The 19,753-nt window shown below is 35.4% G+C and overlaps 2 protein-coding genes across 2 annotated transcripts; one reads left to right on the top strand and one right to left on the bottom strand.

The window, feature by feature from the left end:
• The first annotated feature begins 4,054 nt into the window (after positions 1–4,054).
• On the top strand, positions 4,055–6,938 carry LOC114177883 (ribulose-1,5 bisphosphate carboxylase/oxygenase large subunit N-methyltransferase, chloroplastic). The gene is made up of 6 exons (XM_028063472.1): positions 4,055–4,626; positions 4,730–4,758; positions 4,904–5,115; positions 5,224–5,349; positions 5,594–5,998; positions 6,378–6,938. The coding sequence occupies exons 1-6, from the start codon at positions 4,145–4,147 to the stop codon at positions 6,594–6,596; spliced, it is 1,473 nt and encodes a 490-aa protein (XP_027919273.1). The 5' UTR covers positions 4,055–4,144; the 3' UTR covers positions 6,597–6,938.
• Positions 6,881–18,212, bottom strand: LOC114177882 (rhamnogalacturonan I rhamnosyltransferase 1-like). The gene is made up of 9 exons (XM_028063471.1): positions 17,762–18,212; positions 17,328–17,626; positions 15,533–15,600; positions 15,361–15,449; positions 15,113–15,275; positions 9,392–9,681; positions 8,802–9,006; positions 7,783–7,940; positions 6,881–7,437 (listed from the first exon to the last, which is right to left on the bottom strand). Exons 2-9 carry the CDS (start codon positions 17,584–17,586, stop codon positions 7,164–7,166), a joined length of 1,506 nt encoding a protein of 501 aa, XP_027919272.1. The 5' UTR covers positions 17,587–17,626; positions 17,762–18,212; the 3' UTR covers positions 6,881–7,163.
• Positions 18,213–19,753: the final 1,541 nt, after the last annotated feature.

Below are 19,753 nucleotides of genomic sequence, written 5' to 3'. Positions count from 1 at the left end.
ATACTTTAATAATAATTAAAAAAATCCGGCCTATAGATAAGCACGGGTTGTCAACTAAAAGTTTTGCCAAAGTAACATTTATGGTTACATTGAAGTTTTGATAAAAGTTTTATTCTTTAGTGAGAAGATGTTTTTATTCAAGATTAGGAATCATTTATTTTTATTATTACTCAACAAAATTATACTTTTCTCATAAATCTTTTTTATTGTAACTTTTTCTATACATATTTTAGAAAATAGCTTTATAGTTATGATAGAATTTAATATTAATATTAATGGTATTGATATTAATATTAGTATTTGAATTTATATTAATATTAATGTTAGTATTAGTAGTATTATTAAACATTAAATTTCAATACCTTATAATTTTAATTCCAACAATTACATGTTTTCTTTTACAATATATACTAATATAATAAAAAATAATTATGCCCAGGAAATTCATACAAATAATAATTAATAAAGTACAAGTAATGGTGGGTTGGGAATACCTTAAGAGATTTTCTTGATAAGACATAGACAATGAATAATGCTAACTCAAGTGGTTGAGAGTACTTATTATGTTGATAGGATTTGGGTTTGAGTCTTGCCATTTGTATGTTTATTTAATTATGTTTTATTTTACAAATATATTGTGAATGTTGAGACATGGTTTAAGTTTGTATGTACATGTGAATTAACATGAATCGTGTGATAGTTTGTTATTTGTGTGTTTAATGGGTTGGAAGGATGTGGATTCAAGTCTTGGCTAGAGTGAAGTTATTCTCTTTATGTTTTAATATTTTTGCGTAGAGAAGGAAAAATCAAAGAATTGTAGAGATTTCTTGAGAAACCAAAAAGATATTAGTTGAAGGACATTAAAAAACGAGTAATGAGTCATTAACCCTTAATTTTTAATTAATTTCTTTTTATTATTATTTTTATTTATTTTGGTCTAAAATTGAGGGAGGGAGTGAGTGAGAAAATAGAGAGTCAAGGAGAGTGGCAGCCAAAGAGTAATGGAGGACTGCGAAATCAGTTTCCAGGGAGAGAATTTAAGTGATTGAGAGGAAATTGGAGTGAGGGCAAGGAGTGGAGCCTTTGGATACAAGAAGGATCCATTAGGAATTGCTTTTGGGAGCGAGAAAACCAACTAAGGGGAGTTGTACTGATTGATAATTGTTTTGAATGTTTGAATCCTCTGTCAATTTGTGCGATTTTTTGTAAAAATATGGGTTTCTGTCTAGAAACTGCCTAGCGGCTATGAAGGCCCGCCAGGCAACGCAACCATTGTTCATGTTTTTTGGGTTCAATGATGAACCGCCTAGCAGTGAGGAAAGACCGCCAGGCGACGCAAACTGAATTCTTGGGTTTTTGCGTGTTAATGTGGTGCTTTCATGATGTTTAGATCTTTTGCAGTTTATGAAACCATGCATGTATAATTTCTTAGCATAATTGACTGGTGATGATTGCTTTTGATGGTGAATTGGGGAATTGGGAAATAAATATATGAGGGTTAAACATGGGCTTGAAAAATGAATGCCAAATGTCATGTGTAGAAGTTGAATTTAATCCTTTTGTTGATTTTGGAAAATTGATTGGATGTATATACATGGTGGATGTATGATTAAGTAAGAATATTATGATTGAATCTATTTTTGGGAGGTTTAGGGCTCCAAGTAGGTAAGGGAAATTTTGGAATTTCTAGAATTCTAACATGTTGCCCAATGGTATGGGTATGCCGCCAGGCGATGCATGGGAGGCAGCAGCATAAATTTGGTTCGCTATTGAGAAACACAAAATCAAGGTGATGGTGTACTACCTTGGTGCATGAAAATAACATCTATTGTATGATGAAAAGATTCACATGAGGGTGGGGATGATATATGGATTATGAATATAGACTAATATTAATTTGGAATTGATCTTAGATTATAGAAAGGAAAATAGTGGAATGGACTTTAATAATATCTGTGAATTCCTTGCATGATTTGTAAGTCCAAAAGGTGGCTGTTTGGGGATTTCTACAATTGCATATATGATAATACTATAATGTGGTGTGTTCAATTTTGAATGGGGATGTGGCGCATTTGAATAAAAGTGCATTATGGGTACTGTGGTGTTGGTATAATATTATGCATAATTAGTCTGCTGGATTCTGTGATCATGTATTCCAGGTATAGGTTGGACTACACTTAAGTGAGGTTATATTTCCCAAGTTGAATGCATGAATGACTAGGTTTGATTGATGAGTAGAATTTGTGATAATGAAAATTGTGGTATGTTTAATTGTGACAATATGTAAGTGGTATTTTGGATGAGTAAATGTGATGGTTGATGTGTTAGAGTCCACTCTACTGTGCATAAACCAGTAATAACCCGATTTATTGGTGTGGCGCCCGATAGCAAGAATGTTTCCGCCAGGCGATAAGCTACAAACAGAAGGGCCATTAGGAGTGTGGCGCATGGCGACAGGGAGTTACTGTCAGGCGGTCTAGAGCACGTTTTCGCTTAGCGGCGCTTAGACAACACTAGGCGATAGTGCAAGGGTAGGGGTCCATTGCAAATGGATTTGAATGGATGATCTTGATGGCTTGGTCAGGGATATGCTGGATCAGTTACGAACAAGGACGTTCGTAACGAAGATGTGAGATGCGTGATTGATGCGGGTGGGGAGGTTCGTATCTGTTGTACTCTTGTGTGGGGATACGAGTGGGGAGGTTCGTTTATTTCGTGCTCACACTTGAGGCTGCTATGAGCAGGGAGGTTCATAGTAGGTGTTCACACATGTCAGACTACGAGTGGGCAGGTTCGTAGAGTTGGACTACGGGCGGGGAGGTCCATAGAGTTGGACCACGAGCGGGTAGGTTCGTGGGAGAATGATAATCCCTAAAGACTAAGGTGGTGAATGGATCTTTCTCATAGGTTATGAGATTGGGGTGGAACGTTATAAAGAAGTCAATAAACTAAAAGTGGCTAAGATAGATTGGGTGAGGATTAATTTTTATATTTATTGATTGTAATATTTTTCTTTCTCAGCTCACCCTTTCTGTTTGTGTTTGGCGATGATCGCGTGACTTGTCACGCGGGCGTAGATGTGGATCCAGGTGAGCACGCTAATGCATAAAGATAGCGCGAGGCAGACTATGGGGGATTTTTCTCTATGTTTTATTTTGAGACATTTTGTAATAAGTTTTTATGATGCTTTTTCCTACTATGAACTTGTAATAAAGATGAAGCAATGTAATTGAACTACAGCGATATAAGTTTTAAATTTTTCGTGCTTGGGAACTTTATATATTATTCTAATTTCAAAAGAAATTATATGATATATGCTTTATCTAGTAATATTCACCCAGCATGTTACAATATTCATAACTTTCGATCAATTTCATTATTATAACAAGGACAATGATATTATGATTTTCACTTTTTACTCTCATCATTTATTTTCTGATGTGACTTAGTGTGGGTCATTGATTGATATACCATTATCTTCTTTTTTTTAAATAATCAATGACCTACACTAAACCACACCAAAAAATAAAAGATGATGGTCAAAAAATAAAAGTTAAAGTATAATTTTCCTTATAACAATTTTTAATTTACGTACTCTTTCAATAAATGCAAATTTTATTATTATTATTAGTAAAATTATTAGTAATATTATTATTATTATTATTATTATATCGTTTAATATTTTGTATTAGTATTATTACTTGAATTAATATTAACATTAATATTATTATTATTGTTTGATTTTGTTATTATTATCAGTAGTAATAAATGATTTTTATATCATGAATTTACGATGAACATCAATAAAAGACAAGTTAAAACATTTTATTTAATATAATATTTAATTAAAATACTTAATTTAAAATTTTAATTATATAACTACACATGACTAATGAATTCACATTTAAATATATATATTTTTTTTAAAGCAAAAAGGGTTAGTTTATGATATAGGATTTAATTATCCAAATAAAACTGTTGTATTTAGCCATAAAACCAATAAAAATAAAGGTCAACTCGCTGTCGCAAGAAGATAGAAAGAATCTTATCCACATCCGCAACGTAGGAGAGGATCAAAGTTTCATCTTAGAGACACAACATAGCATAACACACCACAATATACAAAAGCAGTAACCAGAGAAAAATGGCTGCTGTATTTTCTGCATGTTCAGGTTCTTCTTCTCTTTTTCAAGGCAGAAACTTCTTCCCCTTTGCAACCAAAGGGTCTTCTTCTCTACACCTCAAAAGGCCACTCACTGCCAAATGTGTAGCTTCTCTGGGAACTGAGATATCAGTGCCTCCAGCAGTTGACACTTTCTGGCAGTGGCTCAAGGAAGAGGGTGTTATCTCTAACAAAACTCCAGTGAAGCCTGGTGTGGTGCCAGAAGGCCTAGGACTGGTTGCACTCAAAGACATTTCTAGGAATGAGGTTGTGTTACAGGTGCCCAAGAGGCTGTGGATTAACCCTGATGCTGTGGCAGCTTCAGAGATTGGGAAAGTTTGTAGTGGATTGAAGCCTTGGTTGTCTGTTGCATTGTTTCTGATAAGAGAGAGATCAAAGGATGATTCTCTTTGGAAGCACTACTTCGGTATTCTGCCCAAGGAAACTGACTCTACAATATACTGGTGGGTTTCTTTTGGTTTGCTTGTTTAAACATGCTTAATGGGGATTTTGGTTGTTTTCATATGGTTGGTTGATTTAGTTGGTAAATTGATTATTCCAGTGCAGGTCAGAGGAGGAGCTCTCTGAACTAAAAGGTTAGTTAGTTTCTTAATTGTGTCAATGTTTTAATGCAGAAGCATGTAAATAAATGATGAAAAGATTGTGTTTTGGAGTAGTTAGTTAGTTTACCTTTGGAAATGCTTGTTTTGTGCTGAGGTTTGATTGAACCGATTTGTGTAGGGACTCAACTTCTGAACACAACACTGAGTGTGAAAGAGTATGTGAAGAACGAATTTAGGAGACTGGAAGAAGAAATTATACTCCCTAATGGGAAGCTTTTCCCTTCTCCTATTACAATTGATGACTTCTTCTGGGCATTTGGAATTCTGAGATCAAGGGCATTTTCTCGCCTTCGCAATGAAAATCTAGTTGTGATTCCATTAGCTGACTTGGTATGGTCTTTTTCTTTTTCTCTCTGTCGTGAGAACAGATATAAACATGAAATTATCAATTGTTTATGTTTCTGATATTGTCTTTTCCAAATTCAATTTCTGAATCAGATAAACCATAGTGCCAGAGTAACTACAGAAGAACATGCTTATGAAATTAAAGGACCAGCAGGTCTTTTCTCCTGGGATTACCTATTTTCCCTGAGGAGCCCCCTTTCTCTCAAGGCTGGTGACCAGGTGAAGTGCCCTTGCCTCTGATTTTTTTTTTTTTTCTCTTCTCACGTTCCGTATATTAGCCAATGGAGCATGTTACGAATTAAATAAGAACATTGTTGAAATGAACTTTTCCATAAGTTAAAATAAGAAGAAAATGAAATGAACTTCTCCATAAGTTAAAATTTGATTATCCATGAATGTAGACTTACACTTGTCAAAGACTAGTATACTTACACATGACAATGGAAGGAACCTTTTACTGCAGGTGTATATCCAATATGATTTGAATAAAAGCAATGCGGAGCTGGCTCTGGACTACGGTTTCATTGAACCAAATGGAGAGCGGAATGCATATACCTTGACACTGCAGATATTTGAGTCAGACCCCTTTTTTGGTGACAAATTAGACATTGCTGAGTCCAATGGTTTTGGTGAGACAGCATACTTTGACATCTTCTACAACCGCCCACTTCCACCGGGGCTGCTTCCATATCTGAGACTAGTAGCTCTAGGGGGCACTGATGCTTTCCTTTTAGAGTCAATATTTAGAAATTCCATTTGGGGTCATCTTGAATTGCCTGTGAGCCGTGACAATGAGGAGCTAATATGCAGAGTCCTTAGAAAGACCTGCAAAACTGCCCTTGCTGGTTATCATACAACCATTGAAGAGGTATGATTTGTGTATTACTTTACCATGAAACATTGCCTTCTAGTTTATAGGTATAAAGTATCGATATATCCCATTTATAAGAGGAACCGCATGACATTTTACCATGTACATTAATAGTGTGTGTGGAAGAGAGGAGAAAAAATATGGATTACAAAGCATTTTCATTTGTTTGATGGGAAAGAATATGTAAGAAAGAAACCCAAAAACTGTCTATTAGAAACAACTTTAAACTTCTCTTTACTTCCACTTTGTCTCCAATTCAAATTCATTTTTTTTTCACATATCATTTTCTTTCCTCCCAATCAGAAGTAGCCTAAATTGTGAAAATTTTCATGCTGATTTAGCTGAACAAATAACTAACAAAGCACGTGAATGGCAGGATCAAAAGTTGAAAGAAGCTAAGCTAGATTCAAGGCTTGCTATAGCAGTGGGAATTAGAGAAGGGGAGAAGCAGCTCCTGCAGCAAATTGACGAGATCTTTGAGGAGAAAGAATTGGAATTGCCCCAGTTAGAATATTATCAGGAAAGGAGGCTCAAGGACCTTGGACTTTGCGGGGAAAGTGGTGATATCCTTGGGGACCTTGGAAAATTCTTTTAGGAGGAAGAAGCAGAAACATTTGCAGCATTTAAGGACAGGCTTTTGTCTACATTTACAAAGGACGAGAAAACCTAAGCTCGTGGTATATCACAGAAGAAGGCTTCCAAGACGAATCCATGGCATGCATCCAATTTATCTTTGAAGAGGATCATAATCAAGTTTTTTTGACTCGCCCCCGTTTATTACAACCTATTACTTGATTGTTGTTTGTGTAGAGAAAGATGTAATGAACTTTTATAATGCCTTATCAGAATTAAAGGATGCAAACATGAACAATTGTTATATAACTATACTGAACTCAAATTTGGATAAATAAATAAATTAAGGGTGAAATTGAAGATACATCTTTGCATGCCTCATTAGAAGCAGATATTTCCTTTTCTTCTTTTCCTCGTTACTTTCTTTTCCATGGCTCTCTACAAATTCATGTGTACATGATATAATTAAAAAGGCCATCATCATGTGTACAGCACTCGAGCAATTAAGTGGGAAGGAGCACTTCATAGATTCCTCTTTTAAACTGGTTGTTGGAAAGAAAAGTGCATATTTACATTATGCAGCTTGTCCTCATTGTATTTGACTCGAGTTAAGAGCACCTAGCAAGTCATCACACTTGGTTCCCTCGCAGAGGCACTCGTAAGGGTTGGCATAGAAATAATCCTCTTCCTTTGGCTTGTCTACTTCAACTCTACGACGAGTTGGCTGTCCCATTTTTCTTTCATGAACCTTTCGCACAGCATTTGCAAACTCAGTCCATGGAAAGGTTCCATTTTTATGCATATCAAGTAATTCTACAAGCTTTTTCCGGTCCAATAAGATGGACTTTTTGAAGCCAGAATACCTGCAAGAGGACAAAATAGAATTTATTTTGTGGATTTTTATCAAGGCCACTTTAGGCGAGTAAACCATCATTTTGACTCCTGAAAAATGTATGACTTATCACATTAGTCCCTGAAACTATGGAGATTCCAAATAAATAAGAAATTTCCAGTGGTTTCATTAAAGTACTTGAACTTAATCACTTCTTGTTGATTTAGTTCCTAAAACTATGTTCATGTTATTACTCAAGTCCCATTCTCTTAAAAAAATTTGTGTTATATACACTTTTAGGGACCCAAATGGTGGTTTACTTGCTTGGCCTTCTAATATAAATCAAATTGCAAGTAACAAGAGAGTGCATGCACACCTGCGGTGGCCTTCCACAAGTTTTGCCATGTTACCATAATATGTCGGAACAAAAGTGTTACTCGCTACAGAAACAATAAAATCCAAAGCTGCCATTTGTGATGAATGATTCCGAAACTGCTGCAACTCATCATTGGCCAGCAATGTCTCTTTCCTAACCTAAAAGTCAAAAGAATATTGAGACAAGCAGAAACCATTGTAAGAGAGAAATGTAGATCAGGCAGGTAAAGAATATTAAATTTTCTTTCACAAGTATTTTATTGAATTTGTAATATAATAGTTGTTATATAAACTGTAAATGGACAATTCAGCAGAATCCCCTGAATATTAAATCCGAGTTAAAAACACACGTCAACTTATAATATACTGCTATCTTTGCCACGGTTTGCAATCCTTATCTCAGCTTAAAGCTTCTGGTGAATCAGTGGGATTGTCAAGTAAAATAGTAGGATTGGTGGGGTCGTGTGGTCCTACTGTGTTACAATCTGATCCATTTTTTTTCACTTAAACTGAAAAAACCGGGAAACCTATTTTTAACCCAGTTGCACTGAAACCTGAATACTTTTTTAGGCTTCTCTTCTGGTTCTTGTGGGCCTGTCATTCTGCATTGTGCATCACTGCTTCTGTCTCTGCTCTCTCATCTAATCTCTCCTTCATTCTTTGATTCTAATGATATTTTGTGTTTGGAGTTGTTAAATTAAGCTGTTACTAGTTTTGAGTTATGTACGACCTTATGAATTTAAGTTTAAGAGTTTTGCAGTGATTTAAAAGTCTTTTGTCTCTCTTATTTATATTATTTTGTAAGCATTACATATAAATTTATGTCCACATACATATATTACGGATTTGGTAGGTTTTTCCAAACGGTGTAATGATCCAATGGTTCCAATGGTTTACGATCATTAGCTCCATTCTATATCGTAAATAGCTTCTCAAGTTTAACTATTTAGATTATATCAAATATAGAACCACCAAAATAAAAACAGAAATGACGTGGGGATAGGGTATTGGTGAACCTACAATTCTTGGAAAAGCAGCTCTCAGTTGTGCTAATCTACGTTCACCACCATAAATTTCACCAGCTGCAATATATATTGGTGTCTTCCTATCAAAACCCAAAGCTTGCAGAACTAAGGCTGCCTCCTCTGGTGTCAAAGGACAGAGACCCTGTGATCTCCTTTCTTCAGACACTATCTCCTTTTCTCTCCACGAAGGGAATGCATACCTGAATTACTCAAGCAAGATCAAAATTTTGAGACAGACCCTTTTTATGCTAGCTCATTACAAATAACACTGACAACAGGAATATTTATTTTTTATGGAGGTAACTAATGTGTATTGTCAAAGTATGCAAAAACCAACATGTCAGGTTACTCATGAACTACATAGACGGTTCCTCCATCAGCCCATGCAAATAGCATCCGGGGCTCTCTAGGATAGAACTGGAGGCATAATTAACTATCCAGAACCAATGACAATCAGCTGTGATAGAGAAAAAAAAAAAAATTCTAGTGATCAACATCTTCCCCAGCAACTGTCAGATAACAACCTACCTCTTACAAAAACCTATCCGTAAATATATGTATAGTAAAACAAGAAAAATATGATACCTCATCCGCTTGAGCTCCTCAGCTTCTTCGTTAGTGCAACCAAGCGTACAACCTGAGAAAGCCAGCATGTCCATCTCATATCTCAGATGCAATGCCACAAAGGGTCCATTTTTACTGAGTATCCGAATCAATTTTTGGCCCAAATTCTCAAGTTCAGGAGTGAACTTAAGTGCCTGGAAATTCACACGACACCTAAGTCTCTGTAGATCAAGTGGGAGACCATTATTTGCTAGACGCGAATCTGTTTTGTTGAAATGTACCACCTTATGCTTGCCAAAAAGCGGAAGAATCTGCAGTGTGGAGTCAAGAGCATCGAATTAAACTCAAGAAGACATGTACAACTCAATGAGAGAGGGAGGAAGTGAATATAATCATGATTCTGATAGTAAATTCAATACAACCCCAAATCTGTCTACTGTATCCTGCATTTTCCTGTCCATATTTTGTTTCCTCTCTAAAGGACAAGTCAGTAATAATGCATCTAGTAATTTACAAATTATCAGTTCACAGTTAATAATTGTCATCCTCTCAATAACTTCGGGAGAAAAGGGGGAAGTGTCAAGCTTTTCAAACAAGAACTTTAACGTTGTAACATGGAAGAAAATCCTCAGTTACAATTTCTCCATTCACCCACATGGACATGTGTAAAAAATTAGAGAATCAATTCATTACAGAGAAAAATATTAGCAATTTTGTGGAACTACTATTTTATATACAAGTTATCCCTGCTTTTATAGTCTAGAAGCATCTAATAACAAAATCAACAGTACAAATCTACATCATAAGTGCATAACTGGCAATCAGCAACAAAATTATAATTCAGATTAGACATCCATAATAATAGATACTCCCATATTTAATTTAGCAAGAATACAATTTCTGGCATTTGTCATCTGCCTTACAATCATGATCATATTATAAAACTTGGAAATAAGATGGCCATTATAATCTCGTACCAGTTAGTACCTATAGGGTCAACAAAAAGAAAAAATAAATAAATAAATAAACTGTAGTACACAAACAATCAGAGGTTATTTGAGAGAACCTCACTCTCCAACTATCCTTCTATTTCTCTTTTCTCCAAAAGTCTTTCCTCCTATCTCTTCAAGAACTATTTATAATAGTTCAGATACAGTTGTAGTAACTACCATAACTTTTCCTTCTTTTGCACACTATACCAAACCCACCACTACCCCCTCCATGAAGAATCACCTTGTGCTGTTAATGCAGGCAGCCCATTCCCAACTATTTTCACTTTCTCAAAGTTGTTTCCACTTAAGAAAAACTTTTAACTCCCCTTTAGTATTAGTCTAGGTGTCCTATAGTTGTTCAGGAGTCACTTCAAGAATATAATCTTTAGAAAGCATAGGAGGCGAAGTTGTGAAGAGGTGTCTGGTAGTATTGCTGGTTTGAGTAAAGATACATGAAAGACTGGACAGATATGAATGTGTTCAGGGAGCCACAACTTATATGCAACCAGCCCAATGCGTTCCACTACTTGGTAGGGTCCATAAATATCTTGGACTGAGATTTTCATAAAGCCTCCTTGCTAAGGATCAAAGTCATGCGGCTATAATTTCAAGAAAACCTAATCTCCTACTTGATATGCCAATCACGTCTGTGTTTATTACCTTGTACCCGATTTTGATCTTTTTCCTTCCACAAATTTGTCTTCAGTTCCTTCAATATTTCATCTCGTTCATCTACATCTGATTCACACTTATAGATGGGATAGTAGTTCCCTTCAAAAGTAAAGGAGGATTACTCCCATAAAGTGCTTTAAAAGGAGTCATTTTTGTTGAGGCACTATAGTTTGTATTAAACCAAAATTATGCCTAGGGTAGCCAATCTATCCATTGCCTAGGCTGAGGTCTTGTCATACAACATATATAAGTTTCAGGTCAGCGATTGACAACTTTGTTCAACCATCTGATTCATTTAGTCTCAACCTGTTAAACAATTCCCTCCAAAAAATACTCAGAAAAATTTGGTCTTGGTCAATTGAGTCACATCTACTTCACTATAGGGATGTGCAAGTGCAAAAAACAAATGAACATATATGGTCAATTTGTCCACCACTACCAAAATAGTATCCTTGCCTTTTACCTTGGGTAACCTTCCAATGAAATTCATTGATATATCTGACCCTACTTGTGTGGGAATCAATAATGGTTGCAGCAAACCTATAGAAGTCAAAGTGTCGTTCTTATTTTGTTGGCAAATTTTACATTGCATCACAAATTCCTTATATCCTTCCATATACCCGCCCAATATTAGAACACCTGCTATACTTATAAAAGTTCTGAAATAACCATTATGTCCCTCCATAGGAGACTTATTCAATTCTATTATGATATTTGAGCTTTATGAAAATTGACGTGGCAACACCAATTTTCCCCATTAATACAATCTTCAATTTTTAACTCATTTAGCTAGAGCTTTAGAGTCAACCAGTAAATCCTGCATCAAGGAACTTAGTTTGACATCCTTTTGAATTTTCGTTTCCCAGTCCTCCTATTCTTCAGATTGCAAGACAGACATGACTAAAAGTAACACATTTCTTAACAAGGCATCTGGTGTTTTTTTTCCGTTCCTAGGTTAGCATTGTATCTCAAAGTCAAACCCAATTGGTTTTGAAGCCCATTTGAATTTCTTCTCACTCAGTGGCCTCTCTTCAGTAAGGAATCTTAAGCTCTTTTGATTAGTAACAACAAAAAATTTATTACCTATCAAGTAATGTTTCCATTTCTGCACTGCCTGGACCACTGCCATGAATTCTCTTTCATAAACATACTTATTTTCTCCCCTTTCTGACAAGGCCCGACTCCAAAAAATCCAAAGGTCTGCCCTATTGTAACAACGCAACACCTAATCCCTTACTGGATGCAAATGTTTCGATGGTAAAAGATTTAGAAAAATCAAGGACTACTAAGATTGATAACTGAGAAGCAATCCCTTTGAGTGTGTCACAGTGTCAAAAGATTGTTGTGCCTCTTCATTCCATCAAAACCCTTCTTTAACAATTGAGTTAGGGGGTTTGCAATTTTGCTACAAACCTGCATAAATCTTCTATAATATCCTGTTAACCCCAAAAATCCTCTAGAAGCTTTAACATCTTCAGGAATTGACCACTTCCACATTGCTTACACCTTTCTTGGGTTAACTAACACTCCTTGACTTCAGATAATATGACCCAAGTACTCTAAGTGTTGAACATGAATTTCAAGTGAAGAGCTATAAACCAGAATATCATAAAAAAGTACCAATACAAACTTCCTTAAGAAAGGCCCGTGTAACTCATTCATGAGTGATTGAAATTTGGTGGGTGCATTTGACAACTCAAATGGCATGACTAAGACTTTGTAATGACCATCATGAGTCCTAAATATGGTTTTCTCAAGATCTTCTTCCTTCATGAGGATTTGGTGATATTCAGATTTCAAATCCAACTTAGAAAATATTGTTGCTCCTGTCAATCCATCTAACAATTCCTCTATGACTAGAATTGGAAATTTGTTACGAATTGTTATCATGTTAAGGGCCCTACAGTCAATACAAAACCTCCATCAACCATCCTTTTTCTTTACCAAAATAATAGGGCTTGAATAAGGGTTGATATTGGGTCTGATGATTCCAGCCTTATGTCATTGACCAACTTCTCAATCTTATTTTTCTGATAACGAGAATAATAGCATGACCATGTTTTCTACTTGGGGATAGTCTAGTTGGACCCTGAAAAACTATACAATTTCAACACTTTTACTATCTTAGATGGTATTATGTGGTGACTTGTTGCTTCCTTTTCTTATATCCATTCCAGCAAATACCCTGTACCTTCTTGCTTTAACTCATTCACCATCACTTTTGATAAAGTTTCAGTTTTGGATAAAGTGGGATCTCCTATCAAGGTCTATTCCATCACCCTTTCCAATAGTTAACCTTAATTTCCAAAATTCAACCTTAACTTCCCCTAAACTTGCCAACCATTACAAGCCCAAGACCACATCTGCACCTCCCAAATCAAAGATGAAAAATATGATCGAATATTCAACCTTCATAACTTTAAAACAAAACCTTAAAACTTTCCTTGGCAGCACACCTTGTGTCCATCTCCTACTTCTACCACATAAGGAAAAGTTTTCCTGCTCTAGCCCACACCTTAGTAATAATTGTTTGGAAATGAAATTGTGAAATGCTCCACAATCTAAAAAACCACCACCTTCTCATTCTCAATTCTTCTCCATACCTTCTGAGACTTCTTGGTGGTATGACCAGCCAACATAGATAGCTGCAAGCCTTTCCCTACTTCACTATCTCCATCTTCTTTGCCCATCTTGTCATCAAGAATTTCGTCATATTCAAATATGTCTTCCTTGATTATAAGGAGCATGTGAAGTTGTTTGTTTATGTAAACATGGTTAGTCCCAAACTTCTCATCACATTTGACACATAATCCTTTCTTGATCTTATCTTGCATCTCTTCATCAAATAATTTCATAAGTAACCCCACGGTTGCAGTTCCCTCCCTGATTATTGTTCAAGCTATTGATTATTTATGTTGTTTCCCCTTTTCCTCTGCCATAGTTAATGGTTCTGATCGAGAAAAGCTACCGGTCATCAAATATGGCCTATACCCATTGTTTCCTTTGTTCTCAATGAGTGCTTCCCATTTTGGCTTTTAACGATTTCTCTTCAATCATCTAAGTCTTCATCATCAATTCAACAACATGGTTGGGTTCATTTATTTTCACTTCTGCTTTAATTTCCTCTTTCAAGTCATTCAAGAATATTACTATAAATAATCTTGTTCAAATTGCTCCACATAGCTTTCTACAAAAGCTGTTTATGCTAACCCAATCAAGATTTCAAAAGAATATTTTAACATATTGGATTGGAACCTTCTTATCGTTGCAACTTTGGAAGATTCCCATGTTGGATTTGGGTTACAAGTCTCCCACCATTGGAACTAGTTTAATGCCTTTCCCTCTAAAGCAATCATCACGACTTGCATTCTTTCCTCTTCCATTACCTCTTTCAAGCAGAAATACTACTCCAACCTATTTGTCCAGCCATATGCTTCTACTGCAAAAACAAGAGTATCATGTTTCCGCCACCGTGAATGAGGGTTGGGTTGCCACCTTTCTTCCCTTTCCCCTATGCCAATTCTTTCTACCACCATGTATGGGGCATTCATTGTTTTCTTTTCACATGCTATTTTATCCACAACAGCTGTGAGACCAATTATCAAATCTTTAAATTTATGACAACCTCATGTTGCTCACTCTCGGTATTCTCTCTATCACGAATAACTTCTCACAAAATCCGTTCTAGCCTACCCATTCTTGCTTCCATCCTCATGTTCACCATACCTCTCAAAATGCAACACAGTGCCACTGTTCCAAGATATTCTTTAAAACTTCCTTCCAAGTACACAGAAAGCAATTTAGGGAAAATTTAGGAAACTGGACAAGTATAATTGTATATTACATTAAAACTAGACCCTCAATATAAATCTGACGGGTCTGAGAGGAAATATACACTCAAAAGCAATCTGATCACAAAACACATGCTTCCCTCTAAAATGCTAAAGAAGAATAGAAGTTAAGGTGAAGAATCATTAACCAATCATTGTATCAAACCTTAAATTACCAAATAAGAGAACGCTTGATTAACATACAGTACATAGTTTTAGCCCAAATGCAGCTAATACAATCTGCTGACCTGCTCCAAGTAATACTTTTCATTTGACCAGCTAACAGGAGGCATCTTCAAGGTAGTCTGCCCATTTTTCTCACTAAACTTTTTGGGCACTCTTTTCACTATTCGAACTTCATCTCGAAGAGAATCAATGAAATGTCTCACGTCAAAAATGTCCTCAAAATTGCTGAAAAAAAATGAAAACTACAAAACTTCAAAATGATATGGAAGCCAGTAGATAATACTCTTCATTTTAAAAACAAATGATATACCTAGGGTCTGCCCAAAATGATTTCTTATCAAGCTCTGGAACAACCAATGTGAGATTCAAAAGTCGAGAAATGGCCACCATGTCACAAATCTGAAATTGCCAAATCTGCTATATGAATATTTAAGATTATCATAGAATAGGAACAGAGAAATAACAACATGGAAAATACAAACCGCTGCACGCATTTGATTCAAGCCCCCATTGCAGGACACTCTCAGAAAACCATTACTTGTATAATTTCCTGAAAAATTTCAGGTCATAAGGTTTAATATTTACTGGAATGTGTAAAATGGTATAAAATTCAACTAATACCCTGACCAAACCATATACTAATATGCATTGATTTATATTACATATACTTGATTCACGTAGTCTTTTTCAAAATTAAGAATACCCAATATTGGAAATCAAAAGATGAGGCAACCAGGATGAGCATGGGCGTGGGAGCCCATCTAAATCAAGGCACAATTTTCGTCCAGCAATCGGGCAACTATCAATACTATTAATATCCAAAGCAAAACGTGCAAGTCAACAGAAAACTGCCTAAAGTGAATAGATACAAATGTATCCAATTAATATACACAGGATCATTTTATAAAATAAGTTAAAATGGAAAGACATAAAAGCTAGAAGTTGATTTTTGTGTAAGGTTAATGTGCAATTTAGTTTCACCTTATAATGGTACAAGTAAACTATCTTAGATGTGAAATTGGCTCCTCTAAAGGGAGAAATTCAATTCAGAGAGTACAATGAGATGCAAACCTGTTGGTTAGAAAAACAACAGGAAATATTTGAACAAGTACATAATTTATTATGCATTTGCAACAACAATCTTAACTGCTGGTTTCTCATTCAGTGGACATAGATTCTCACTTGTCTCTCTAAAATGAATTGCTCACTTTAAAGGAGCCAAATCCCATACAAGCATGTCTTAAAATATGCAAGTATAAAGAAGGAAATCTATAACTATAGTGTCATTTGTTTTCCAATTTCTCTTAAGCGAATGAAGATTGTTGTGGACATCACATTCAAAATTCAAGCTAGGAAAGAAATTGATATAGACTTCATTGCAACAAGTAGAATTTCTGATCACACACAAAAAGGCCATCAAGTTAAAGGAAAATTCTACTGAGAAACTATAGAATCAGAAATGTTGTGTGGAGGTGACGGCCCGCAGTGAAGAGTCAACAAGAGCCAAATATAAGTGTAGCTGAGAATTATTGAGGTCGATCAGTTGATATACAAGGAAGGATATGAAAGGGATATTGGCCTAATGTGGATCAGTTATGCGAGAAGAAAACCAAAAGATGCTTCAAATGGAAAATAATTAGACAGGGTAGACTGTGGAGGAAGAGTCACCAAGTCAGGTTAACCAAAATTTTGGTCTTGGGTAGAACCCAAAGGCATCAATTCATCAAGGTAGATGACTCAGCTAGAAGAATATAACCTGATTGTTGTTTTCTAGGGCCATAAACAGTACAAACTATAAATCAACTCATCCTTGGCAGGATTCCACAAAACATGATCGTAAATGCCAAATTAGTATTGACTTTATAAATCATAATTCATCATGATATCTGCATCTAAAGTTGAAGGGATAAATATTCCAATCTTCCTCCTTATAACTGAGTGTGAAACCCATAAATCTACTTCATGACAAGCACCAATACCAAAAAAACCAAAAATATTTTCTAGAAGATCCTACAACACATAAGCATTCAGCACCGACTTTCATCAAAGCACGATCATCACCTCCAGACAACAAATACAACTCACACTCAATAATATGGATTTCACTGCTCAAATAATATTGGAAAATCTGAAGGGGAGAAATAGCGAGGAGATCTTCACATATGAGTCACACGTAAGGTTGCATCATCACAGAACCGAAGCTAGAGTTGTCCAAACCCACATCCATAATGACTTAAACAAACCAAAACTACAAGCATGAAGTAAAGAAAAACTAACTTGGAGGAAGAAAAGTGGGAGGCGGTTGAGCAAGTTCATTATTTGTTTGGAGAGGACTTTGAATTGTGTTATGTATTCGACTTGTAATCTCCAAAAAGAAATGGGAACGCCATAGTTCACTCACTGTCACTAGCTGAAACAGACATGTCCAAAGCACAATGCTTGAACACGCTCGGATAAACCAAACCCGCAAACGGCTCCTCGGATTCACCGCACCAGCACCCTGAAGCTTATCGCTCCTCCCCTGAACACCCTCCATTCCTCTGTCACAAACCTCATTGCCACGTCATCACAACAACCTTCACATGGTTTCCAACAATCAATTACAACAAAATCAACATAAGACCTCTCACAAAAACAAAACAAGAGAAAGGCAAAGATAGGCAGTCATTCATAAACATTGCATTTAAAATACCACAAACTTGAAGACTCACCTCAGATATAAACACACTGCTCGCCATCTTTGAAGAAATTGAAAGCGACCCAGAATTGAATTTGAAGCGGGTGATTGCGGGCAAGACTCAAAATAAGATCTTTCTGCCCCCCAATTGGTTCAAGACAATTTGAATCTTTTATTCAAGAATCAGAGACAAAGAAAGTGGGAAGAGGGAAAAGAAGATGTTGTTGTGGAGGACGAAGATAGGGAGAACAAGGAGGGTAAGATCAAAAAGAAGGACGATGACAATCAAATCGGAACAGTCAGACACGGAAGATTCATGCAAATTCCTTCCCTTTCCTGGGAAAAACTTGTTTCTTTATCCCTAACGCTCTCTCCTCTTTTTTCTTTCTGTTATTTTGTTCCCCCGAATGGGAAATTAATGTTGTCTATTTCTAGAAAAAAAATGTTAATTTTCTCTCTCACACCGGCTGATCAACCTTTGCAGAATTTTGAATTTTGAAGTTGCCATGCTTTTAATGTAGGACAAAAATTAACTTTTGTAATTCAAATCACATTAACTTTTTTATTCCATTTAGCGCTCTCTAATTATTTTTCTTTAGTTCACTCACCATCTTATTGATATGAAGTAAATGTAGTTATTTTTATATGAAAAAATGTTTTTTTAGTTTAAAGACTTATTTTAACTACACACCAACGTACGATGTCTTTGTTATAAAATTTTGTGACCGGAAAGAAAAAGGAGAGCCTGAGCTTTAAGGACAGAAATCTACTGGTTCCGCAAAAGATTGATCGTGAAGTAAGCACTGATTTATTTATGATAAGAGAAAGTGATAAATGCCACTGTAATTTTTTTTTTCTCTTATTATACTCTTAACAAGAATGTTTTGATGACAATTTTTTTTTTTTTTTGCTTTTGCCTAAAAGGATGTTTATACGTAAAGGAGGTCAAGAAATAAAATCAAGAGATTAAATTCATCTTCTCTTGAAATTGAAATGCATATAACTCGCAAAAGATGATCATTCAAAAAGTTAAGAAAAAGATTCTATAACAGAACAAAGCCAAAAGGAAAATCATCCCAAGAGAAATTTAGCTTTCATAACAGTTGTTGTGATGAAGATATGGGTGAGGTTTCCCTTTCATGACAAATCTGTCACTGACATCACAACGTGAAATAGAAAATAAAGCCTAAGCCAAATGATACATTAGACCAAAGATGTTTTATGTATTAATTAAGCCAAACTCCTCAATATTATGTATCTCAATTATTAAAGGACCATTGAAAAAGGAGGAATTTGGGTTTTTCCCGTGCTATACTAGCTATGTAGACAAGGACTTGCTAGTATTAAAAAAGGGGAGGGATTTGAATTTTATTACCTTACTTTCATGAATAAAAGAAATAGAATTTGATTTCATTGTTACTGATTATAATCGTGTAATAAGAATGATCATCTAGTAATTGATCAAAGTTAGACCTGCATGTTCTTACAAGCATGAACTTTGTCTTATAAAAATTAAACTTTTAATAATATAAACATTGCCAATATATATCTATCTACTTAAAAACTAAGAAAACAAATTACTATAAAATTTACCAAAAACCTCATATCTAATTTCGTGACACCTATACATTTCTTTAGTTTTTTCGACCTTAGATGGACTAAAAGTAGTTTGGTGGTTAATTACCAACTTATCCTTTTTTTATTGTGCAACTGATCATTTGTAATGTCAAATTTGTCTTTGACCAAGACTTTTGAAATGGCTTTTGAAATAGCGTGAATATTGTACATGATATGATTGGATTTCTTTTCAAAGTCAGAAAGTTGATGAGGATTCTTACCGAAGACTCAAGGGGATTAAAATTTTTGAAATGGCTTTCTGAAATTTGAGATTAAACCAGAAACGTTACCTCCTTCCTCTCCCACTGAACTTCCTTAAACCCTAGCAAACCATTTTGTCATTCGGGAAACCAAAACACCTTTTGCTTTCCTATGTCATTCTTCTCCTTCCTTTTCCATGCTTTATCAA

This window comes from Vigna unguiculata, chromosome 3 (assembly GCF_004118075.2).
Source record: "Vigna unguiculata cultivar IT97K-499-35 chromosome 3, ASM411807v1, whole genome shotgun sequence".
Lineage (NCBI taxonomy): Eukaryota > Viridiplantae > Streptophyta > Magnoliopsida > Fabales > Fabaceae > Vigna > Vigna unguiculata.
This window is presented reverse-complemented; position numbering and strand designations above follow the sequence as displayed.